The sequence below is a fragment of the Silurus aristotelis genome (assembly GCF_946808225.1).
Source record: "Silurus aristotelis genome assembly, chromosome: 20".
NCBI lineage: Eukaryota > Metazoa > Chordata > Actinopteri > Siluriformes > Siluridae > Silurus > Silurus aristotelis.
Window position 1 is genome coordinate 20744199 of NC_139593.1, and position 27051 is coordinate 20771249.

General features: G+C 39.8%; 1 protein-coding gene across 5 annotated transcripts in view; it reads right to left on the reverse strand.

Moving 5' to 3' along the window:
* LOC310715544 (GDP-L-fucose synthase-like) overlaps nt 1–27051 on the reverse strand; it is a 50557-nt gene that overhangs the window by 3712 nt on the left and 19794 nt on the right. For 3 of the 5 annotated variants that reach the window (XM_083522037.1, XM_083522035.1, XM_083522036.1), the window contains 4 exons: nt 26746–26877; nt 25849–25928; nt 25665–25764; nt 24979–25588 (listed from right to left, as the gene is read on the reverse strand). In XM_083522037.1, coding sequence (XP_083378163.1) covers nt 25533–25588; nt 25665–25764; nt 25849–25928; nt 26746–26877 — 368 coding nt within the window. In that variant the 3' untranslated portion in view covers nt 24979–25532. Of the gene's footprint in view, nt 1–31; nt 144–1130; nt 1295–13740; nt 13875–14076; nt 14195–16892; nt 16993–17129; nt 17210–18238; nt 18371–18698; nt 18833–19564; nt 19639–19909; nt 20039–20129; nt 20211–24978; nt 25589–25664; nt 25765–25848; nt 25929–26745; nt 26878–27051 lie in introns of those variants that run through there. The other 2 variants (XM_083522034.1, XM_083522038.1) reach the window with 2 other exon arrangements.

The window sequence follows — 27051 nt, forward strand, 5'->3', positions numbered from 1 at the left end:
TGTGTATTTCTGAGTCACAGTGATTAATTACCATGAAATTTAGGTTCTTTGTCGTGCTCATGAAGGTGCCCACTACAGCTGCGAGGTGAATAACGTGTGTGGGTTGATGTTTCTCATAGATGGCCCTAGTCTCGGCTGCATTTCTGTAGAAAAAAGTGCAAGAAATATTCGTTTTAATTGCCTCCATCACATCATTTTAATCTTTATGAAATTTTCTTAGAATTATAATCAATCTTGCAAATAATTTATTTAGTGTGGTGTTTGATTGGTCTGATTGGTAAGAATGTGTTTTTCAGCTCGGACAGAACATGTTCAGCCATGAAACCTTCTCTATGAGCAACAGTATGGTTGAAGGAAGAGCAATACTGACACATTATTTGCTTTGAGTATGTTAATGAACAAGTATCGAGAAGGTCGGGTATGTTTGTGTATTTAGAGAAAGTGTACAACAGAGAGGAGTTGTGGTATTGTATGAGGAAGTCAGGTCTGGCAGAAAAGTATGTGAAGGTGGTGCAAGACATGTATGAAGACAGTGTGAAAGCAGTGAAGTGTGCATTAGGAACGACAGACTGGTTTAAGTTGGAGGTAGAACTGAATCAAGGATCGGCTCTGAGCCCTTTCCTGTTCGCAGTGGTGAGAGCAGAGAGCAGGTTGAAGGAGTCTGGAGAGATGGAGATACTTGCTGGAGAGAAAGGGGAATAAAAGTCAGTAGGAGTAAGACAGAGTAAATGTGTGTGAATGAAAGGAGAAGAGATATAAAAGGTGGAGGAGTTTAGGTACCTGGAGTACAATAGTGCAAAGTATTTGTTAGAGAAGTGAAGAAAAGAGTGTAGGCAGGGTGGAGTGGGTGGAGAAGAGTGATAGCAGAAGTTATTTGTGATAGAAGAGTATCTGCAAGAGTGAAAGGGAAAGTTTATAGGACTGTGGTGAAACCTGCGATGTTGTATTGTTTAGAGACAGTGGTACTGAGTAAAAGACAGGGGGCAAAGCTATAGGTAGCAGAGCTGAACAGATGCTGCGATTTTCATTGACAAGGATAGACATTATAAATAATTCCACAGTGAAGTGTGGGTTTGTGAAATGGTGATAAGATTTAAGGTGGTGTCAGCATTTTAGGGGCTTGGACTCACGTCAGGTCTGCGTCTTTAGAGCTGAGGAAGATCCACTTCTCCCCTTTTTCCGCTCCTCCTTCCTGCTTTACCACACGCTCTATGGCTTTTCCCAGAAGCCCGCTGCCACCCGTCACCAGCACCCGCATCGGCTTTTTCTCAGCGTCCATCTGACAATTATTCACAACAGCGATGCCCAATGTTCTAACGTCAAAAAAAACGATTAACCTGTAAATATGAAACATACCAATATTTATTTGCACACTGAAAGGCCAGCTGGATATAAAGATGCATAACCCTGAGCCAATTCAAATTAGGCACATGCAAATGGTTGTCATATTACCCTGTAGAGCTGTATAACCAGCAGCTGGGATTTTTTTTTAATTCATAGAATCTGTCACCGTAATGGTATTGCCAGATCATGCTGGTGGTGGAATCCTACCAGGAGTGTTTTCTTTCCACACTCTATTTATCTTAATAAGACTGTATGGGAATGTTTTTACTGATCATGTGCAGCACACCTGGTTATAGCATGAATAGCAATCCTTTTTTTTCACATAGTAAATTAAATTCTGAGAAGACAGACATAATGGTGAGCACATGACCTGCTGGAACATACACAGAACCTTTTTTGTGTATACTGATACTGAAATCCTTCATCTAGAGCCAAAAAAAACCACACAAATGAAAGTCCAACAGTGTGTTCAACCAGGAGAATGATAATGGGTTGGATGGGTTACACCTCTTTCTTTTTCATATGGATTGTTTTCTTCTTCTGTTTTTTTCTTCTTCTGTTCAGACAACCAAGTTGTTTATTTCAAAGGGCTGCAAAATGTATTTAACAGAACCCATTTTTTACACCTCAGAAAACCTTTTAGGGAATCTATCTATCTATCTATCTATCTATCTATCTATCTATCTATCTATCTATCTATATATCTATCTATCTATCTATCTATCTATCTATCTATCTATCTATCTATCTATCTATCTATCTATCTATCTATCTATCTATCTATCGCTTTTTGCTGCAAATCTTTATTTATTTTTTCTCCTCAAAATATTTTGGAGCATTTCGACACTTGACATGAGGTTGGACATGTGATTAGATATACTACATATACTGTATATTGTTATTATTATTATTATTAGTAATATATATATATAATGCCTGTAATGTCATGTCGTGAAGATGTTAAAGTAAATGTAAATGAAATTGCAATGCAAATGCAAAAATAAATAGTCTCAATAAAAATTTTTTTATGACCTTCAAGATGAAAAAAAAAAAAGCAGTATCTTTCACTGTTTTCTGTGATACATCCTTATTATAAACAAGGATCGATTAAAAAATATCACGATTACAAATAAATAAATAAAGTCATCACCATCATGAAAATGATGCCGACACTTAGCGTAAAAACGAATGTCTATCCAAGCAGATAAAGAAAGAAAGCAAATAAGAAAGGCATAAACATAAAATGTATTTGTGTGCAAATGAAAAATATAGAAAAAATTCTGTTGTGTTCTATGGTTGTAAAAATGTACAATCCAGAACCCCAATATTCAGCCGAAGAAAACACACAATAACTGCGTTAAAGGAAGTCAAATTAAATCCTGGCGACAAAAAACTTGACCATAAAAGAAAACGGAGAAACAGTGACATCACTGAGTCACAATCACCAAAGTTTTAAACCTGTCTATGGAGCGTGTGTGTTTAGCTTTTAATCATTCACTAGCAGCCATTATGACAAACGATTTGTTCGAAATTGTGATTTCAAAAAGTTTTCTGTTTTTTTATTTATTTTGCTATTTATTTATAAATAATTCTAAGGATTTTTTATTAATTCATCTATTTTAAATTACATCAATAATTTTTAAATGCCACCCACAAAAACAGTTTTGAAGAAAGAAGCACACATACCTGAAAAAAGTCTGTGGTCTCAATACTTTTGTGAATATAGTGTGTGTAGTGGGAGCAGCTCAGGAAATAATGATATGTGGCTCAGGGCAAAAAATGGTGAGCACATGACCTGTATGACAACTGAAGATATCTCTTTTAAAATTTGCCTCAGTCATTGCATTACTACTTCACCACGTTATCGTGTTAAGCGTACTTTCACGTCAGCTACAACAGCGCGTTTTATTAACAATCTTCCAGAAATTACGATATTAGATAGATCTCCGTCAGACCCTGCAGAGCTCGACTGGGCCACTGAACACCTAGAATCAACATTACGTTATACCCTAGATGATGTAGCTCCCCTTAAGACCAAAATGATCAGGAAGAAAAAATTAGCACAGTGGTATAATGATCATACACGCACCTTAAAACAGACCACTCGAAAATTAGAACGTAAATGGCGTCAAACAAAATTAACAGTATTTCAAATAGCATGGAAGGGGAGCCTCCTAATTTATAGAAAATTTCTTAGTGCTGCTGATCAGCATATTTCTCCACCCTCATAGAAAATAACAAGCATAATCCTAGATTTTTATTCAGCACGGTAGCAAAATTAACAGGGAATAAAAGCACTGCACTCACATGCACACCATCATTAGGTACTAATGATTTCATGAACTTTTTTAATAATAAAATTGAAAACATCAGGCAAAAAATCCAGACGGTTAATATAAAGCCAAATTATTTTACAAGTAACCCTGTAGACAGCAGTGTAATTATAACAGACAATCAATTACAAAGTTTTACTCCTATTCACGAGAATGACTTAATTTCATTAATTTCCTCATCAAAATCATCAACCTGCATTCTCGATCCCTTGCCTACAAGTTTCTTTAAACAGATCATTCCAGAGGTAATTGAACCTGTTTTAAAAATAATAAACTCTTCCATTAGCACTGGTTTTGTACCAAAATCCTTCAAACTGGCAGTTATCCACCCCCTAATTAAGAAACCTGACCTTGACCCATGTCAGCTGTCCAACTACAGACCAATATCAAATCTCCCCTTCATAGCCAAAATTTTGGAAAAGGTTGTAGCACAGCAGTTATGCTCACACCTACTTATGAATAATATTTTTGAAATGTATCAGTCAGGATTTCGGCCTCATCATAGCACAGAGACGGCGCTAGTTAAGGTGGTAAATGACCTGTTATTGGCCTCTGATCAGGGTTTTGTCTCCTTACTTGTTTTGCTCGACCTTAGTGCAGCTTTTGACACCATTGATCACACTATACTACTTGCTAGACTTGAGAACGTTGTTGGAATAAAGGGAACGGCTCTCTCTTGGCTCAGGTCTTATTTGACTGATCGCTATCAGTTTGCTGATGTTAATGGTGAGTTCTCCACACTCTCTGAGGTAAAGTTTGGTGTTCCTCAAGGATCTGTCTTAGGCCCTCTGCTTTTCTCTTTATATATGCTGCCTCTTGGAGAAATTATTCATAAACATGGTATTAGATTCCATTGCTATGCTGATGATACACAGCTATATATTTCAGCAAAGCCAGATGAGAGAGATCAGCTTAACAATGTTAAAAAATGTGTAAAGGACATTAGACAGTGGATGCTCGATAACTTTCTTCTGCTAAACTCAGATAAGACGGAAGTACTTTTACTAGGACCACATGCAGCTAGAAGCAAACTTTCCGATTACCTAACATCTCTGGATGGTGTTTCTGTTTCAGCGTGTACGGCTGTCAAAGACCTTGGTGTGATTATTGACTCGAGTCTTTCCTTTGAGGCTCACGTGAATAATATTACCAGGATCGCCTTCTTTCACCTTAGAAATATTGCTAAAATTAGAAATATGATGTCGTTACAGGATGCAGAAAAACTAGTTCATGCTTTTGTTACTTCTAGATTAGACTACTGTAACGCTTTACTGTCTGGGTGTGCGAGTAGGTGCATAAATAAGCTTCAGTTAGTTCAGAATGCAGCAGCAAGAGTCCTCACTAGATCTAGGAAATATGACCACATCACCCCTGTATTAATCAGTCTACACTGGCTCCCAATCAAATCTCGCATTGATTATAAAATTTTACTACTGACATATAAAGCACTTAATGGTCTCGCACCACCGTATCTGAGTGAACTTCTGTACCAGTATGATCCTCCACGCCTACTTAGATCAAAAGGTGCAGGCTATCTGTTGGTTCCTCCAATAATGAAGATTACAGCAGGGGGCAGATCTTTCTCTTATAAAGCCCCGCAGTTATGGAACAGCCTTCCTATCAGTGTTCGGGACTCAGACACAGTCTCAGTGTTCAAGTCGAGGTTGAAAACATATTTATTCAGTCAAGCCTTTAATCAGTAGATTTTTTCTCAGGTAAAGGCTCAGATCTGGAGGGAACATTGATATAGAGTGTTTGGTGAACTGGGATATTTGTACGTTGTCGTCCCCTCACATTCACGTGTTCACTCAGGTTTGTTGATGGTGGTGTGGTGGGCCGTCTCTTATCCCAGAGATCCCTCATGTCTGTGTTGCCTTCTGGTTCTCCCTTTTAGTTATGCTGCTATAGCGAGTCTTGCCGGAGTCCAAACTGCACAGTGACTTTAACTCTCATGCAACAATAGGTACACTTAATAATCCATATCCTTCTCTTCCTGTCACCCTCTTCTCTCTCTCTCTCTCTCTCTCTCTCTCTCTCTCTCTCTCTCTCTCTCTCTCGGTCGAGTTAAACATGCTCCTGAGGCTCCAGTGACCACTGTTCCTGCCCCTCTCCCCCCCGTGGATCTTCCCACTTCATCCAGGCCTGCCTGGATTGGATGTCAACAGTCTCCTACACTGATGTCAACAGTCTCCTACACTGACTCAGAAATACACTTCGCTTTTGATCATCATCACTGCACCCCGCAACATTGTATACCCGCCACAAATGGACATTCGGTGTAACCCAGATGAGGATGGGTTCCCTCTTGAGTCTGGTTCCTCTCAAGGTTTCTTCCTTATGCCATCTCGGGGAGTTTTTCCTTGCCACAGTCGCCAGTCGCCACCGGCTTGCTCATCAGGGACAAACTTACTCATAAAGAACATATTCATTTTTAATCACCGCATTATCTGTGTAAAGCTGCTTTGAGACAATGTTCATTGTTAAAAGCGCTATACAAATAAAAATGAATTGAATTGAATTGAATTGAAGATGCTCGTTACAAGGCGGAACATAAAGTACACAAAAAAAATATAAACATTTTTATCTAGAGCCAATAACAATAGAATGACAGTGGGTTGAATGGGTTACACCTCTATCTTTTACACATGACATGTTTTTTCTTTTTTTGAAAAAGTCATTCATTTGCCATTATTACGATTATAGATCACTCAGTCTACAGTGTATTACAAAGCCAAATTCACTTTGCGGGAGCAGATTCATATGCTGTACAGGGGTGTCTCAGGATGTTACCAATATCCATATTTTGATGTCCTTTTTATGCAGGACCGATAGAACTTGTGCTCTGTGGTTACAAATTTTCAACTCGAGATCCTCTGAGAAGACATTCCTCATAAAAGAGGTTCTCCTGTAAGCAATAATGATCTTCCTTTTAGTCAAAATTATGATGCCAAAAATGTCAGTGGTTAGTTATATCCATTTATGATTAGTTCTTATATTCTATAATATATATTAAATATATAAAACTGGCCCAACTGGAATGATCAAAACTGGCTCATATAATGTGTCAGACATCCAAATATAATACATTATATATATATATATACAGTGAGGAAAATAAGTATTTGAACACCCTGCACATGGGACAGGGCGACTGCACTGTATTAAGGAGAGGATGACCGGGGCCATGTATTGCGAGATTTTGGGGAACAACCTCCTTCCCTCAGTTAGAGCATTGAAGATGGGTCGTGGCTGGGTCTTCCAACATGACAATGACCCGAAGCACACAGCCTGGTTCTGACGTGGCCTAGCCAGTCTCCAGACCTAAACCCAATAGAGAATCTTTGGAGGGAGCTCAAACTCTGTGTTTCTCAGTGACAGGCCAGAAACCTGACTGATCTAGAGAAGATCTGTGTGGAGGAGTGGGCCAAAATCCCTCCTGCAGTGTGTGCAAACCTGGTGAAAAACTACAGGAAACATTTGACCTCTGTAATTGCAAACAAAGGCTCCTGTACCAAATATTAACATTGACTTTCTCAGGTGTTCAAATACTTATTTGCAGCTGTATCATACAAATAAATAGTTAAAAAATCATACATTGTAATTTCTGGATTTTTTTTTTTTTTTATTATGTCTCTCACAGTGGACATGCACCTACGATGACAATTTCAGACCTTAGATGATTTCTAAGTGGGAGAACTTGCAAAATAGCAGGGTGTTCAAATACTTATTTTCCTCACTGTATATATATATATATATATATATATATATATATATACACACACACACACACACACTGCACATCCAAAAAAAATAATTCACCACCAGGATTTAACTAAGCAAAAGTTTCAGCTATCAACAGGATATTTAACTCTAAATGATGCAGTGAGTAGCTTCTAAGTTCTTAAACAACCATGTTCGAACCCACATCCTGTGGACATGGAAAAGATGTTAATCTGTTTCAGAAGGGTCAAATTAATGGCAATGCATCAAGCAAAGAAACATCTAAGGAGATTGATGAAAGTGATAAAATTGAGTTAAGAACTGTTCAACGCATTAATAAAAACTGGAAGGATAGTTGGGAACCATCATCTTCGAGGAAAAAATATGGTCGGAAAAAAATCCTGAATGATTGTGATCGGCGATTGCTTTAGCATTTGGTGAAATCAAATAACAAAAAACAACAGTAGAACTCACGACTGTGTTTAATAGTTAAAGGAGGAACATTTCCACATGCACAATGCGGAGGGAACTAAAGGGATTGGGACTAAACAGCTGTGTAGCCTTAAGAAAACTACTTATCAGTGAGGCTAATTGGGAGAAAAAAGGCTTCAATTTGCTAGGGAGCATAAAGATTTAAATCTAGGGTTATATAATTATATATTATATCAATATTTTGGTAGAAAAATCTACACAAAGCAAATTGCATATATGATTTTAAAAATAATTTAAAAAAATGGGACGTGGACACAAATGGGGGACTTCATTATTTTATTTTATTTTTTTTGCAAAAACACATACTAACACACAAAGCAAAGCACTAAAAGACTGTAGACAAAAACAAAGAAAAAACCTGAGCATGATCTAAGGTAACCAGGAATGATATTTGGGTATTAAATCAGCAGAAAAAAACAAGTAGCACAAGTAGTGAATGAGACCTTCACAACCAACTAGACTTTACTGAACCATAACGATATAAAATCAATGTTTGGCCACTGTGAATGCATAAATTCATGAACCTCTTTCTCACTGGGACACGTTGTGAAATCAAACGCAAAACAAACGCATTACCCATTGTAACCGGCAGATGGCAACATTAATCCTATTTTAAAAGAACTGCCAGATGCTTGTCTCATTCCACTTCGTATACAGGGTCAGGTGTAATCCACATAATTAAAGTTATGCTACACCTGAATCTTATTATAACCTCAACCTCTGTTTACTTTTTTTCTTATTTTTAAATAAATGATTTGGTGCAAAAATACTTGTACTGATAATTGGCCCACAAGCTCAGATACTAATATTTTTGGTGGTCCACAGTAATATAACAACATTCGCAGACACAGCTCAGCATACTTTTAATCTCAATTAAATCATTAATTTACATTTCAATTCTATAAAATACAGCAGATGAGAACTTAACCTGGAATAAAGAAGAATTTCCTTAGCTTAAGTTGTTGAATAAAGAATAAAGCTATAATTAAAAAACATGAGCATTACACCATTAAATGTTTTTTTACATTCAGGCATCTGCTGAATGTGTATGAATGTTCAGTGTGTATGGGTATGTGTGTTACACTTATCATGTAAAATGGCAAAAATATAAATATTTTAATATTCTGTTACCTTTTTAATTTGATTGAATTTAATTTTCTGTTTTATTTTTAAACATTCCATTTCATTCGATTGGCAAAGGATCACGATTCCAATCAGCCACTGCACCATCACATGACTTGTCACACGTCACTAAGCACTCAAACCTGTTCCTTGTCACTTGATTGGCATGTGTATATAAGTCCCACATTTCACCACACTTTGTCTCATGTTTGTCTTTTCATACTTCATGCTGGGTTTTTTTTTTTTTTTTTTTTGCTTATGCTCAGATTTAATGTTCATGGTTCACACTTTTTATTCTTTGTATTATTTTGGATTAGAGTCAACGTTGTCACTGCACATCTTATGCTACAAGGCAACGAAATGAAGTTAGCATCTAACCAGAAGTTAATTGGTAGCAGTGTAAAATATTTACATATGTACAGCTTGGTATGACTATGCTATATATGAATAAATATTCACTAAATAATATATATATTATTATTTTTATTTCTTTGTCTTTGCATTTTTATTAAAGGGATCTGTACTGGTATCCGCTTATCTGCCACCACGTGACCTCTTGGGAAGGTGGTAGCTCAGTGATTAAGTGTCTGGGTTACTGATCAGAACATTGGGGTTCAACCCCAGTATTACCAAGTTGACACTCTTAAAAGCACTTTTACCTTTTACTAAAATGGGTGCAGCACAAATTTGTTGGTCAAGCAAGAGGCTCTTTTTGGGAGGAACCGCAGGCTTTGGGAATGTTTGGAGAGGAGTGGCATGTTGCCATGCTGCTGCTCATGTGTCTGATATGGGCAACCCAATGGCCACTTTGTCTCCTGGTTTTTAAAGAGGATCATTATAAGAGTATTTTCCTTGTTGAGGACTTCTTTCTGCCTCTGTGCCCTGTTTAGTATGTCATCATGCTTCCATGCCCTGTCAAGGAGGCCGCCGTCAGATTCAGTGGTTTGTTACAAGTGGTTTGATAACCGTTTGGTTAAAATGTATCTTATACAGTGTGTTGGACTCGTCTCGATGCAGGGAATCCGGGGTGTATGGATAGAGTTTAAATTCTAGACACATGTTTAAATATAATGGTCATCTTCTTCTTCTTCTTTCGGCTGCTCCCATTAGGGGTCGCCACAGCGGATCATCCGTCTCCATACCACCCTGTCCTCTACATCTGCCTCTTTTACACCAACTACCTGCATGTCTTCCCTCACCACATCCATGAACCTCCTCCTTGGCCTTCCTCTTCTCCTCCTACCTGGTGGCTCCATCTTCAGCATTTTTCTACCAATATAATTCATGTCCCTCCTCTGCACATGTCCAAACCATCTCAATCTCGCCTCCCTCACCTTGTCACCAAAACATCCTACATGTGCTGTCCCCCTAATAAACTCATTTCTAATCTTGTCCATCCTCGTCACTCCCAACGACAACCTTAACATCTTCAGCTCTGCTACCTCCAGCTCCACCTCCTGTCTTTTACTCAATGCCACTGTCTCTAATCCATACAACATCGCAGGTCTCACCACAGTCCTATAAACTTTCCCTTTCATTCTTGCAGATACTCTTCTATCACAAATCACTCCTGTCACTCTTCTCCACCCACTCCACCCTGCCTGCACTCTTTTCTTTACTTCCCTAACACACTCTCCATTACTTTGCACTGTTGACCCCAGGTACCTGAACTCCTCCACCTTCTCCACCTCTTCTCCCTGCAACCGCATCACTCCACTGCCCTCCCTCTCATTCACACACATGTACTCTGTCTTACTCCTACTGACTTTCATTCCCCTTCTCTCCAGCGCATATCTCCACCTCTCCAGGCTCTTCTCAACCTGCTCTCTACTCTCACCACAAATCACAATATCATCTGCAAACATCATAGTCCAGGGAGACTCCTGTCTGACCTCGTCCGTCAACCTGTCCATCACCACTGCAAACAGGAAAGGGCTCAGGGCCGATCCTTGATGCAGTCCAACCTTCACCCTGAACCAGTCTGTCGTACCTACTGCACACTTTACTGCCGTCACACTGTCCTCATACATGTCCTGCACCACCCTCACATACTTCTCTGACACACCAGACTTCCTCATACAATACCACAACTCCTCTCTCGGCACCCTGTCGTACGCTTTCTCTAAATCCACAAATACACAATGCAGCTCCTTCTGTCCTTCTCTATACTTCTCCATCAACATCCTCAAAGCAAATAAGGCATCTGTGGTGCTCTTCCTCGGCATGAAACCATACTGTTGCTCACAGATGGTCACCTCTTCTCTCAACCTGGCTTCCACTACTCTTTCCCATAACTTCATGGTGTGACTGATCAACTTAATTCCCCTGTAGTTACTGCAGGTCTGCACATCTCCCTTATGCTTAAAGATCGGTACCAGCACACTCCTTCTCCATTCCTCAGGCATCCTCTCCCCTTCCAGAATCCTGTTAAACAATCTGGTTAAAAACTCCACTGCCATCTCTCCTAAACATCTAAACGCTTCTACCGGTATGTCATCTGGTCCAACCGACTTTCCATTCTTCATCCTCTTAATCGCTACTCTCACTTCCTCCTTACTAATCCTATCTACATCCTGCTTCACCAACTCCACATCCTCCAACCTTCTCTCTCTCTGATTTTCCTCATTCATCAGCTGCTCAAAATACTCCCTCCATCTTCTCAACACACTCTCCTCACTAGTCAACACATTTCCCTCTCCATCCTTTATTGCTCTAACTTGCAGTACATCCTTCCCAGCTCGGTCTCTCTGCCTGGCCAATCGGTATAAATCCTTTTCTCCTTCCTTAGTGTCCAACCTCTTATACAGTTCCTCATATGCCTTTTCCTTGGCTTTCGCCACATCCCTTTTAACCTGCTGCCGCATCTCCTTGTACTCCTGCCTACTTTTCTCATCACTCTGTCGATCCCACTTCTGTTTTGCCAACCTCTTTCCCCTAATGCTCTCCTGCACTTCCTCATTCCACCACCACGTCTCCTTGTCTTGCTTTCTATTTCCAGATGTTACACCAAGTACTTTTCTAGCTGCCTCCCTCATCACTCCTGCAGTAGTTGCCCAATCATCCGGCACCTCTTCACCACCACCAAGCCCCTGTCTGACCTCTTCCCTGAACCTCACACTACACTCTTCCTCCTTCAGTTTCCACCATCTTATTCTTCTTTCAAACCTTACTTTCCTCCTCTTCTTCTTCGCCTCCAAAACCATCCTACAGACCACCATCCGATGCTGTCTAGCTACACTGTCCCCTGCCAACACCTTACAGTCTCCAATCTCCTTCAGGTTGCATCTCCTACACAGAAGATAATCCACCTGTGTGCACCTTCCTCCACTCTTATACGTCACCCTATGATCCTCCTTCTTCTTAAAATACGTGTTCACCACTGCCATTTCCATCCTTTTAGCAAAATCTACCACCATCTGCCCTTCCACATTCCTCTCCTTAAAACCATACCTACCCATCACCTCCTCATCACCTCTGTTCCCTTCACCTACATGCCCATTAAAGTCTGCCCCAATCACCAATCGTTCTTTCCTAGGTACACCATCTACCACTTCATCTAATTCACTCCAGAATCTTTCTTTCTCCTCCATCTCACAGCCAACTTGTGGAGCATAGGCACTGATGACATTTATCATCATCCCTTCAACTTCCACCTTCACGATCATCACCCTATCAGAAACTCTCTTCACCTCCACTACACTCTTACTGTACTCTTCCTTCAGAATCACCCCTACTCCATTACTCTTTCCATCCACACCATGATAAAACAGTTTAAACCCACCTCCAATGTTCCTGGCCTTACTCCCTTTCCACTTGGTCTCCTGAACACACAGCATATCTACCTTTCTCCTCTCCATCATATCAGCTATCTCTCTCCCTTTACCCGTCATAGTACCAACATTTAAAGTACCAACCCGAACCTCTACTCTCCTAAACTGCTCCTTTTCCTGCCGTCTCTGTAGACGCCTTCCTCCTCTCCTTCTCCTCCTTCGGCCAACAGTAGCCCAATTTCCACCGGTACCCTGTCGGCTAACGATACCTGTGGCGGTCGTTGTTAACCCGGGCCTCGACCGATCCGGTATGAAATTCTCATTTGTGATCCGCATATTTGATTTGGCACATGTTTTACGCTGGATGCCCTTCCTAACGCAACCCTCCCCATTTACCCGGGCTTGGGACCGGCACTAAGAGTGCACTGGCTTGTGCCCCCCTAATGGCTGGGTTTAAATATAATGGTCATAAACATACAGATTAGCATTTTCTGTGCTTGGCCCCCTAATGACCATGCATAATTCAGTCTGACTCGTGATGAACTTGCAAAAATTCATTACTAGGAATGATAAATTATAGACGTTATCATACTTTTTTTCTTAGTTTTTTTTTTCGAAAGAAACATTGTGGAGCAAGAGTTATGCAATGAAATAATTCAATTCAATTCAATTCATTTTTATTTGTATAGCGCTTTTAACAATGAACATTGTCTCAAAGCAGCTTTACACAGATAAATACTGTTATTTAAAAAGAAAACCTAGTGTGTAGGAGTAAATAAAAATGTTAATTCCAAACAATATGTGACAGCAAAAAAATACACATTTTTAAACAAAGGGTATCTTCTAATGATTTGTGTGTCTTTACTTAATGTCTTGGGAAAGGTGTGCATCGTTAGCGTTTACCTGAGAGAATGATGGGCTCGATTTCATCATATTCTCTCAGCACCCACACTTCTTACTCTTTGCCTTGTAGGTTTTGTGGATGAGTGCAGGTAAGACGTGACCGTCCTCGATGCTGAAGTTGTCATGCGTGCAAAAAATGTTTGTTTGAATGACAGATGTGTATCGCCGTCCGAACTGCTGAAAACATGCCCTGCACACATACACAATATTAACTCAATCGCACACCCCAGAACACGCAAACAAATGCCAAATGCACATTAAAACAGTGCTTTAAAGCTTTTCTTCTGACTGCTACCAACTGCTCAAACTGGAGACTCCTTCCATAAATGTTGATTGATCAAAAATCTCTCCAGTGTTTCTTTCTATTTTCAAGGTTGTAAGATGTGACAAACCTGTTGTATACGTTAACCATCCTCTTGGTGTAGGCGTACCCCGAGTTCGACCCATGAGGACGCTTTAAGGAATCGGTTCTTTTAAACAAACGAGAACGATGAGAGTTGATTCGGCAAACTGTAACGGTTTTATGTGAGGGATGGAAATGATCTTGAGTTAAGTTTCCGCATTTTAACCAGTCAGTTCGCTAATTTAATAATAAAAGCAGATTTTTATTATTTCTGAGCATGCACACACAAAGAAAAATGAAGTTTTTCCTTTTTTTATTTTTCGATCTGTTTAATTACACAAAGTGTAGGAATCTTTCAAATTTCACACTATCAAATCTGAACATATTTACTTCAATTGCTCTTCTTCCTCTACTTTCGGCTGCTCCCATTAGGGGTCGCCACAGCGGATCCTTCCTCTCCATACAACTCTGTCCTCTACATCTGCCTCTTTCAAACCAACTACCTGCATGTCTTCCCTCACCACATCCATAAACCTCCTCCTTGGTCTTCATCTTTTCCTCCTTTCTGGTGGCTTCATTCTCAGCATTCTCCTACTGATATACCCCATGTCACTCCTCTGCTCATGTCCAAACCATCTCAATTGGGCATCTCTCACTTGGTCTCTAAAATGTCCTACATGTACGGTCTCTGTAAAAAAGTTTGGCATGGATAATAAGATGCTGTGTGTGTGTGTGTGTGTGTGTGTGTGTGTGTGTGTGTGTGTGTGTGTGTGTGTGTGTGTGTGTGTGTATTTATTAATTTTTAATTTTTTTTTGCCATGTGTCTTCTGTAAGCAACCCAGGTACTTCTTACTTCTACACCTACACTGCTGCCATTTTCAGGTGATAATATGAATAACAACTGTTCACCACATTCATTTTCAAAAGTACCAGATTGTAATAGTCTTTATTTTCTGTTATATGGATTGCGGTATTTCCATTCTTTCTTTTGGAGCGTCAATGTGTCTGAAATACATGAGACATTGTCTACAGGCACAAAATATTTCCTGCACACCTTAATATCCAGTAGAGTGGCCCCACAATTTATTCTGCTGCAATATTTTTTAGCAATCTTTAGCTGGGGGTGTGGTCTGAACAGAGAGTAAAGGCCCATCGCAGATGACAGTATCAGAGGGTGAAGACTGCCTGTTTGATTGCCAGAAACTCTTGATATTGCTGTACTGGCTCTCCTGCACCGAGAGCTTATAGGTGATGTTCAACATCGGGCACTCCTCCCCCTATAGCGCTTGGAACAACAGGGTACCTTGCCCCCTAGAGAGGTTATGGTGCCCCCTTTTTACTGAGATCAGTTGGTGGACACAATAGAACGTAAAAAACATATGCAAGCATAATTTTAAATAATTCATTTTGATGGCTGCAACAAGTCTTTAAAAAGTTGCAACAAGGCAACAGAAGTCTGAAAAACTAAAGGTGCAACAGTAAACCCCATTGTACGAGCAACCTATAGTACGAGCAAACGGAGATACGAGCAACCTCGCTCGCAAAATTTTACCCCGGTTCACGAGCAAATTTCGAAGGCACGAGCAAACCCACGCTGACGGTTCCCCGTTTTCAGCGGAGGGTCGCATCAGTCGCTTAGTTGATGACGTATCACTCGGTCGCTCTCGTTGTTCAGTGCAGCAAAAACTTAACTTTTTTTAGTTTTATGTTTTTATTTCACTAGAAATCTTGAAAAATGTTTTCCAAGAAAATTAGTGATGGTGCTGTAAAAACGAAAGTAAATAGAATTACCATGGAAACCGAGAAGGTTACGAGGGTGGTGTGCGTCTCACACTCGCAATCAACCACTACCACATGAGTAAGTGTTAAATTATATTTACATTACGGTAATTTGCGGTGTATTTGTTTGTTAAAATAGGCTACAAATACTTTTCAATGCAGAAATTAGCGATAGAATGAGGTCTTGGAACTGATTAAATCACTTTTACATTCATTCCTATAGGGGGAAAATCAGTTCGAACATACAAGCAAATGGACCTACGAGCAATTTTCAAGAACAAATTATGCTCGTCCAACAGGGTTTTACTGTATTAAAAATAAACAGTTCATCATGAAATAGAAAATACAACAAAGAGCAAGAAAAGTCAAGAAATGTCTGTCAGCTAATAAATGAAGTTTAACCAGTCGAATTTTTTCACACTTTTACCTCTTTCTATAGCAAAAAAAAGACAAAGCTTAGATGGCAAATAAAGGTGTTTTTTTTTTATTTATTTATTACTGTAATGAGATTACAAAGCTCCATCAGATAGATTTAAAGAAGAAAAAAGCTCATCACTTGGTGGTTTGAGCCGAATGGTCATCTACGAGCGATGTTGTAATTATCAGCAAACCAATCACATGTCTCCGTCACAGCTGAGGAAAAGCACAATTTAAGCCAGAATCAATATGTGCCTTTGTGCATGAGTACGGGTGTGGTGTTTGTGGATGTTAGGGTTTATGTTTGGTGTCTTTGGGTGTGTGCTTGTGTATTTGTCTAAGTAATTGTAGATTTGTCAATGTCTCAAAAAACTATTCCGGGACAAGCTAGGAATGAAGTGAGGATGGACTGAGGAGACGATCTTGTTGTTTCCAACTCAATAATCAAATGTCGGCTGTGCATGTGTGTATGAAAGCAAACAGTAGCACTGAAAAGTGAAAATATCAAAAAATATATATTTTTTGAGTTAAAGCTGGATGATTGCTCAGAAAGTACATGTGGTCAGTATTAATTTTACTACTGCTTGCAGTCTTGTTTACATACTGCGGCTGCACATATTATACACATACATTGTATATTCTGTTGGTGGGTGTGTGTGCAGGTTTTACCTGTATGGAATGGAGTGAAGGTGAAATTAGGAAGGTAGCGTCTCAGTTTGGCGTTACTCGCCGTTTTCTTCAGCTGTCCGTCTGATTTGCTTGTGTCATACTGAACAGGTAAAGGCCAAACTGTGTTTTTCTCATTTACTGACTCACACACACACCCACACACAAACCCACTCACACACACTCTCTCACTCACACTTTATTCTCACTTTCAGTTTGTATATGCAAATTAAAGGATACAACCACAGATCCCGTGAAGCCGAATGCTTCTACAATTGCATCGACTGCATTCTTAATGGTTATCTCATCTTCTTCTCCAACTGCAAACAAAACAGTGTGTGTGTGTGTGTGTGTGTGTGTGTGTGTGTGAGAGAGAGAGAGACATTAAACAATTCATCACCAAAGGTCATTAAAAGTAATTTTAAAAGACACATGCTTTAAAAAAAAAAAGTATATTTAATTTTTTTTTTTTTTATTTCATTTTAAAAGGTACATAAAAATATTTTAAAGGCTGTTTAAAATAAAGTACGAAAGCACATTGCATTCACAAAGATAAAAAAAACCAAACAAACAAACAGCAAGAATCTCATAATTATGACTTACTAACTCATAATTATGGCTTACTAAGTCATAATTATGACTTATTATTTTTTAATTATGGCTTATTATCTCATAATTATGAGATAAGTGCGGCAGTCTGTGGCAGGGGAGCATTTTAGCGCACGACATCGAATCTGACGTGATTGCATTCTTTGCTCGGAAGCGCCTCATTGCGCAACCAGTGAGATGTAGCGGCTATCATATGGTTTATCTTTATGACTGTATATTAGTTAAATTAGCTACTGGACATTTTCTCGCTGACTGCCCCTCTTGCTAATTAATTTAGTTACGGTAAACCTTGCTTCAGTTAATAGATACGAGGCGTTAACTATTATTATTATTATTATTATTATTATTATTATTATTATTATTATTATATTTTAATATTGACTACTAATATATGTTACACATTCTGACTGTCCACTTGATAAAATTAACTAAAATTACCTTTTATCAAGTGGACAGTCAGAATATGTAACATATATTACAGGTAAGGAAGATGTTCATTAGACCTGGAAGTGCTAGTATTGGGGTGAAGGCTCCCTCTGGTGAGGTGGAGGAAGAACTGCAGCTGGAACTGTTCCAAAGTCTAGTACAATTGCCCTTTTGACTTTTTCAAACCTTCTAGAACCAACATTTTAACTTTAAAATAAAAGGCAGTGATTGAAAAAAATCTTTTTTGAGTGACAGTAAAAAGGTCCATGTTTCTGCACACACTTTGTGATGTCTTGTGATACGTGTATCAGTACCTGAGAGAATGATGGGCTCGATTTCCTCATATTCTCTCAGCACCCACACAAAAAGACGAGCCACATCGAGAGAGAAGATGAACTGACGTAGTCCTTTACCCGAACCCCAGACCTGCAGAGCTGTTCCGTCCCCTAAAAGACACAACATTGCACAACAGTTTCAATATTGTACGCTCTCATGATAACTTTTATCCAGGCCTAACCTGACCTGGCTAACCTCACAAAGCTAATCTAATGTAGCCCAACCCAACCTGACTGCCACCTGTATAAAACTTGGTGATCTGCGCCTTATAACATGACTTCTATTTCTTCTATTGGGTGCTGATACTAGATATATTTTACATATTGTTTGTTTGTGTGTGAGAAAGAGAAAAAGAGAGAGAAAAAGAGAGAGAGAGAGAGAGAGAGAGAGAAAGGAGAGAGGAAGAGAGAGAGAGAGAGAGAGAGAGAGATGTATTACTCTTTGCTTTGTAGGTTTTGTGGATGAGTGCAGATAAAACGTGACCATGCTCAAGGTGGAAGTTGTCATATGGGCCAAAGATATTTGTGGAAATGATCGCCGTGTATCGCCGTGCATACTGCTGAAAACAGGTTCTACACACACACACACACACACACACACACACACACACACACACACACACACTGAAATGAAATCACCCACCAAATAAAGTATAGATAGTGAGATGCAGAGGTGGGCGGTCACCACTGGTCAGCAAAGCCTTCTCTGCTGGCCTAAACACTATCAGAAGCACTGACCTACATTTTCAACCTAAATTCTGATATTTGTTTCATGAAATTGTATTCATTTATTTCCAACAGTTTATTCTCTTCATTTTGTAATGTTTCTCTCGGCTGCACTGCTTCCAGTACGTTTATGTGGATGTTAGATTTTTTTTTGTCCAATCAGATTTCAGTCTCTATGTGCTGCCATGTGAATCTAATCTGCCCAGGGCCTTCAAAGTCAGTACTGCTGGCCTTTTTACCATAGAGAATATTATAAATAGATCTTTTAACTTTAACCAAGATTTTAAATTTGAATGACATTTTTTATGTTTTAGTCATGTTATTAGACAAATATTGATTCTGAACTGAGACTTAACTGGGTTTCTTGCTTTAGTAAAATGGTCTTCACCCTCCATATGTGAGATTCCACTCTCTCTCTCTGTATTGCCATGCGTTGGTTTATTGGGTTTTTGTACAGTATTGATGGTTTCTATAATTGTGACATAATAGTGATATTGAGAGGTGGATTAAGTCGGGTACCTCCCCACTGAAGACCCAGGTACCAAATGCACGACCCACCACTGGTGAGATGTGACAAACCTGTTATATAAATCAATTATCCTCTTGGCATAGGAGTAACCCGAGTTCGACTCATGTGGAGGACCATCATGGATCTATGAACAAAATCATTCAGTGTTAGATTTCACACTTTGTTCCTGCTGCTGCAGTCATAAAGATTTATCCAATATATCTATATCTAGAGTTTTATTGAATAGGGATCAAAATCAACATCGGCTCCTGCTGTTAAAAGCACCATATAAGTGAATATGGATTATAATAATGATTAAAGAGGAGGAAATATATATTTGGAATTTTTTATTTGACTATACTAATATCGATTCTAAAGTACAAATCTATGTGCCAGTTGTGTGTGTATGTGTGTACCATAGTCTCATCAATCGGGTAAGTAGTTTTATCCGGGAAAATGCATGTGGACAAAGACAAGACGACTTTCTCCACATCAAACTCGTGAGCCATGTGCAGCACGTTATTATTAATAGCCATGTTTTTCCTCTAAAAAAACCCAAAAATTATTTCAGCTAATAATGAGAATTTATGCGTGTGTATATGTGTTTGTCTGTCTGTTTGTGTGTATGAGATTTACCCAGAAGTCTAGGTTCTGTTTCATGTGCATGAAGAGGCTGCCCACCATTGCTGCGAGGTGAATAACATGTGTGGGCTGATATTTCTCGAAGTAGGTGCATGAAATATTATTCATAACTCCATCACATCATCACTTTCCTTTGCATTATATCAGTTCAACAACGATAAGTCTGATTTGTGAAGAGGTTTTTGTAGAAGAGTCTCTGCCACTAGTTGGGGAAGTGGTAGTTCAGTGGTTAAGATGGTTGATTTCTGCTTTAAAGGTTGTGAGCTTAAATCAAAGCAATGTAATTGATCTGCAATGTTCATGTTAATGCTCTTGTTCTAATATTATTCTTTATATAGTGGAAAAAAAAATGGTGACAAGACAATAATAATGATGATAACGTGTTTAGGGCTGGGTTTTGAAGCTCACGTCAGGTCTGCATCTTTGGAGCTGATGAAGATCCATTCTTCCCCTTCCCTCGCTCCTCCTTCCTGCTTCACCACACGCTCTATGGCTTTCCCCACGAGGCCACTGCCACCTGTCACCAGCACCCGCATCGGCTTCTTTTTACTATCCATCTGCCAAAACAAATATTAGGAATGTGAATATGAATTTAGACACTAAAAGCCCAGCTTGATTTACACACAGATGATGTGTAAATAATGACAATTTAAATCAAGTTCATGCAAATCAGTGTCAGGTAGCCAGTGATTAATGCATTCGCACTGGCTTAATCCATTCTAACCCGCATTAGAAACCAATTCATTTAACTAATCTAACAAACTTATTTAACATGAACCCATTTTTATTGTATTTCAGTTGCTAAATATACAAGCTGAGAGAGCAGCAGTGTAAACATTCCCAACAAGCAGTCAATGTTTACATGGCACACATTGACTTCCTTAATAATAACTCAGAATCCATAAGTAGCTCAAACAACCTGAGCATTGATTATGTAAATCAATTTCTTTGCAATAAAGTTATTTTTATTATGCCACTCGACAGAAAAGCAAAACACACATGATCAATAATCATATATAATAATATGCTTTTATGATTTTTACACCTCATGATAGCTCGTAAGTAAGTAAACCTTAAAACAGAATGAGTACCAGTGAATAAAATTTATCTTCAGTTCAGAATATGTTTGAAATATTAAAAAAAATGTGAATTGTATCTTTGTAGTACCCTGGACTAACCGCTAGGTGTCGTCTTATATATATATAATGGGGGAGTGGTGGCTCCAGCGGTTAAGGCACTGGGTTCAAGCCCCGGTATCGCCAAGCTGCCGCTCTTGGGCCCTTGAGCAAGGCCCTTAACCCTCTATGCTCCGGGGGTCCCTTACGAGTGAAATATCAAGGTCCGTGACGTCAGAGTGACGTGGGGCCGCCTTCCCGTGGGCTCACCACCTGCAGGAGGGACTGTAAGGGACGGTGCTGTGAGGATTGGGCAGCAGTCGAAGGCGGGGGCCTGCTTAGGACCCGAATTACGGATAAGCGGGAGAAAATGAATGAATGAATGAATGAATATATATATATATATATATATATATATATATATATATATATATATATATATATATATATATATATATATATAAAACCCAGCCATTAGGGAGGCACAAGCCAGTGCACTCTTAGTGCATGTCCCAAGCCCGGATAAATGGGGAGGGTTGCGTTAGGAAGGGCATCCAGCGTAAAACGTGCCAAATCAAATATGCGGGTCACGAATAAGAATTTCATACCGGATCGGTCGAGGCCCGGGTTAACAACGACCGCCACAGGTATCGTTAGCCGACAGGGTACTGGTGGAAATTGGGCTATTGTTGGCCGAAGGAGGAGGAGGAGAGGAGGAAGATTCCTACAGAGGCGACAGGGAAAGGAAAAGTGTAGGAGAGTGGAGGTTCGGGTTGGTACTTTAAATGTTGGCACTATGTCTGGTAAAGGGAGATAGATAGCTGATATGATGGAGAGGAGAAAGGTAGATATGTTGTGTGTTCAGGAGACCAATTGGAAAGGGAGTAAGGCCAGAAAAATTGGAGGTGGGTTTAAACTGTTCTATCATGGTGTGGATGGAAAGAGAAATGGTGTAGGGGTGATTCTGAAGGAAGAGTTCAGTAAGAGTGTAGTGGAGGTGAAGAGAGTTTCTGATAGGGTGATGATCGTGAAGGTGGAAGTTGAAGGGATGATGATAAATGTCATCAGTGCCTATGCTCCACAAGTCGGCTGTGAGATGGAGGAGAAGGAAAGATTCTGGAGTGAATTAGATGAAGTGGTAGATGGTGTCCCTAGAAATGAACGATTGTTGTTTGGGGCAGACTTTAATGGACATGTAGGTGAGGGGAACAGAGGTGATGAGAAGGTTATGGGTAGGTATGGCCTAAAGGAGAGAAATGTGGAAGGGCAGATGGTGGTAAATTTTGCTAAAAGGATGGAAATGGCAGTGGTGAACACTTATTTTAAGAAGAAGGAGGATCATAGGGTGACGTGTAAGAGTGGAGGAAGGTGCACACAGGTGGACTATGTTCTATGTAGGAGATGCAACCTGAAGAAGATTGGAGACTGTAAGGTGCTGGCAGGGGACAGTGTAGCTAGACAGCATCGGATGGTGGTCTGTAGGATGGTTTTGGAGGCGAAGAAGAAGAGGTAAGGACTGAAAGAAGAATAAGATGGTGGAAACTGAAGGAGGAAGACTGTAGTGTGAGGTTCAGGGAAGAGGTCAGACAGAGGCTCGGTGGTGGTGAAGAGGTGCTGAATGATTGGGAAACTACCGCAGGAGTGATGAGGGAGGCAGCTAGAAAGGTACTTGGTGTGACATCTGGAAATAGAAAGGAAGACAAGAAGACGTGGTGGTGGAATGAGGAAGTGCAGGGGAGCATAAGGGGAAAGAGGTTAACAAAACAGAAGTGGGATCGACAGGGTGATGAGAAAAGTAGGCAGGAGTACAAGGACATGCGGCAGCAGGTAAAGAGGGATGTGGCGAAAGCCAACGAAAAGGCATACGAGGAGCTGTATGAGAGGTTGGACACTAAGGAAGGAGAAAAGGATTTGTACCGATTGGCCAGGCAGAGAGATCGAGCTGGGAAGGATGTGTTGCAAGTTAGAGCAATAAAGGATGGAGATGGAAATGTGTTGACTAGTGAGGAGAGTGTGTTGAGAAGATGGAGGGAGTATTTTGAGCAGCTGATGAATGAGGAAAATGAGAGGGAGAGAAGGTTGGATGATGTGGAGTTAGTAAAGCAGGAAGTGGATAGGATTAGTAAGGAGGAAGTGAGAGCAGCGATTAAGAGGATGAAGAGTGGAAAGTCGGTTGGACCAGATGACATACCGGTAGAAGCGTGGAGATGTTTAGGAGAGATGGCAGTGGAGTTTTTAACCAGATTGTTTAACAAGATTTTGGAAGGTGAGAGGATGCCTGGGGAATGGAGAAGGAGTGTGCTGGTACCGATCTTTAAGCATAAGGGAGATGTGCAGACCTGCAGTAACTACAGGGGAATAAAGTTGATCAGCCACACCATGAAGTTATGGGAAAGAGTAGTGGAAGCCAGGCTGAGAGAAGAGGTGACCATCTGTGAGCAACAGTATGGTTTCATGCCGAGGAAGAGCACCACAGATGCCTTATTTGCTTTGAGAACGTTGATGGAGAAGTATAGAGAAGGACAGAAGGAGCTGCATTGTGTATTTGTGGATTTAGAGAAAGCGTACGACAGGGTGCCAAGAGAGGAATTGTGGTATTGTATGAGGAAGTCAGGTGTGTCAGAGAAGTATGTGAGGGTGGTGCAGGACATGTATGAGGACAGTGTGACAGCAGTGAAGTGTGCAGTAGAAAAGACAGACTGCTTCAAGGATTGGCTCTAAGCCCTTTCCTGTTTGCAGGATGATGACATTTCCTGTGATGAACAGGATGATGGACAAGGTCGGGCAGGAGTCTCTGTGGACTATGAGGTTTGTGGTTGATATGTTATTTGTAGTGAGAGTAGGGAGCAGGTAAATCAGCAGTGGCAGCAGGGTGCATGAAATCTGGCTTGAACAGTTCCTCAACCTCTGCTCCATTTACCACTCCAGTTCATGACTGGTCACAAACTGCGATAAGCACAGGACAGTTTTTTTGCAGCTCGAGAAAAGGGAACTTTGGATTTAAGTAGACCATAGACATATGTTATATTAACACACACTTCACCGTTCTTCTCTACTTTGTACTTTGTGATTTTGTATATTCCTTGAATTGTCCACATTGTGCATTCATGCCTATAGGTCCTATCAACATTCATTGTAACCCTATTTTTTAGCTTCTGGTTTTGACCTGCTCTACGATTATAAGTTGAGTATGTAGATAATTAGAGGTGTAGATAAAGGTCATACATCATTCTCGGATGTGTGTCTCTTACACAGACAGCTCTCAGACAGACATTGTCTCTGTAAAGTAATTAAAGAATTGATATATTTCTGTATACATTACTCTCATTTCTAGGAATTCCCTCTGGGTGAAACTGATAGAAGGATCCTGTACACTATTATAAAAAAGACAATCAATTTCAGGGAATAAAATGCTGAATGAAACAAATAGTAAAATGAAACAAATGAATGTGTTTTGGTGCTAAATATTGCTCAGCATTTGCTCGCTTTTGCTAACAGCCGTCTTTGTTCTGTTTAGTGATACTCTGGTCCTTGATCTTATGTTTTAAGCTTTCTAGGATTGCCTTTGTATCGTTTCCCGATTTCACTTGATGCATTGGATTTTTTTACCTCCACTTCTTATAAATACTACAGCAAATGTATAAATGATTAAACAAAAGAACTCATTGGTACTCATGTGGAACAGTGTGTAATCTGTCGTGGTGAGCACACAATATCACACTCGGTCATCGGATTTGAGGAAAGGTTTTATTAGAATCTTGTTATACAGTGTAACAAATAGTAATTGTAAAACCCACACAGGCCCTTCCAGACTAAAACCTGGCACCTAAAGGCTATTGCTATGTTATCATGTATGTATATATTGATATATTACATCAGCTGCCATGTTTCTCCAAGGTCACCCCTACAGCAATTTTACAAAAATAGAATATCAGTGAATATCAGTTCAGAAAATGAGACATATAGTTAAATCTGTATGAATCTGTATGAATCTGTTTGTGTATTATTTTTTAATCACATAATTCCCACAGTTGTCCGATTGACTGCATTTAATTCTCCAGACACCACAATGATTTTTATAAACAATACAATTTCTAGGGTTCATGATTTTTAGATGATATAATCAGAATAATAAGGCACACCAGTTTAAATTTAAATCGATTTGTAAACCGATATCCTGAGATTTTATGGAAAACTGTGGCTGAAGAGCGTTGACAGGTGCTTCACATTACATGCTGCAAAGTGTGAAGAACGTGTCACTCATCAGTTTCAAGCTGGACGGTCATTTGCGAGCGATGTCGTAATTAGCAGCTAACCAATCACATGTCTCCTTCACAGCTGAGGATAAAGCACAGGTAAGTCCAGAATATATAGCACAGGTAATATCCTTTATATTATGTGTGTATGTTTTTACCTATATGGAATGGAGTGAAGGTAAAATTAGGAAGGTAGCGTATCAGTTTGGCGTTGTTTGCCGTTTTCTTCAGCTGGCCATCGGGTTTGCTGGTATCATACTGAACACATCAGTCAAAGGCCATACTTTGTATTTTACTGACTCTCACACACACACAGCTTGTATATGCGAAAAAAAAGGATACAATCACAGGTCCTGTGAAGCCGAAAGCTTCCACAATCACATCGACTGCAGTTTTAATGGATATCTCATTTTCTTCTCCAACTGTGAACATAACAGTGTGAGAGAAAGCCCGAGTAAGGAAACAGTGCCAAAGCTCAGTATTATACAAGCCAACTTGCAAAATTTTAAAAGAAATGATATAAATTCAGTACAGGTTGGTGCATCCAAACAGGAAACTTTAGAAATAGGAGTTTGTGACCCCGGATTGTCTGCAATTGTTTGGAACCAGTTCAAGGTCCTTTAGAACCCATTGCCATTGGGTATAATGGAGCAGTGGAGTGGTTCTCAACTAACGTTCGATGTGAAACCTTTTATAAGAATGGTGATAATGTGAATGCTGCACAAAGGGAATTTCAGCATCCTTACCAGTTACGATGTCATGATTATGTCTCTTCTGCTAACCTCAAAGATATGGGTTCAGCCTAAAAAAAGTACCCAGGTGGTGCTCGAATGGCCCTCACACTAGAGAATATCATATCTGTTTGATCTGCAATTGTGAGGGGCCCTCGCCGCTCTATTCAACAACATGCATTATTGTGGTGTTGAGCTGTTTCTTCAAAATTATGCACCCACGTTGTTATTGGATGAGCAGACGAGACATGATCATGATGTACTCATGGCTCGTTGCGCACCACTCCACTGCTCCAAGGAGTTCTAAACGAGGTCGCACTACAAACAATTGCCGAAACCCCATTGTCACCAAGTTCTAGTTCCAAAATTACCCCTTTCCCTGCGCCACTCTGAGTTTTAAACATGTTGAATCCAAAGCAAAGTAATAAACACATACGAAGCATAAGGTCTGTCATTTAAAATAAAATTAAACTTCTTGCGTTATGTGTACCCGAGTACACATGAGTACCTGTGAGAATGATGGGCTCAATTTCATCGTATTCTCTTAGAGCCCACACGCAAAGGCGGGCCAAATCTACAGAGTAGATGAACTGACGTAGTCCTCGACCCGATCCCCAGACCTCCAGAGCTGTTCCATCTCCTACAAAACACACAATTACACAACAGTTTCAGCATTGCCGTGTATTCATTAATCAGCCATGGCCAGTCTACCTGTTCAAGTCATGGCTGCTCATCAGGGATAAATACACATCGTTCACCTTAACTGTTAAATTCTGTAAAGCTGCTTTGAGACAATGTCTGTTGTGAAAAGCGC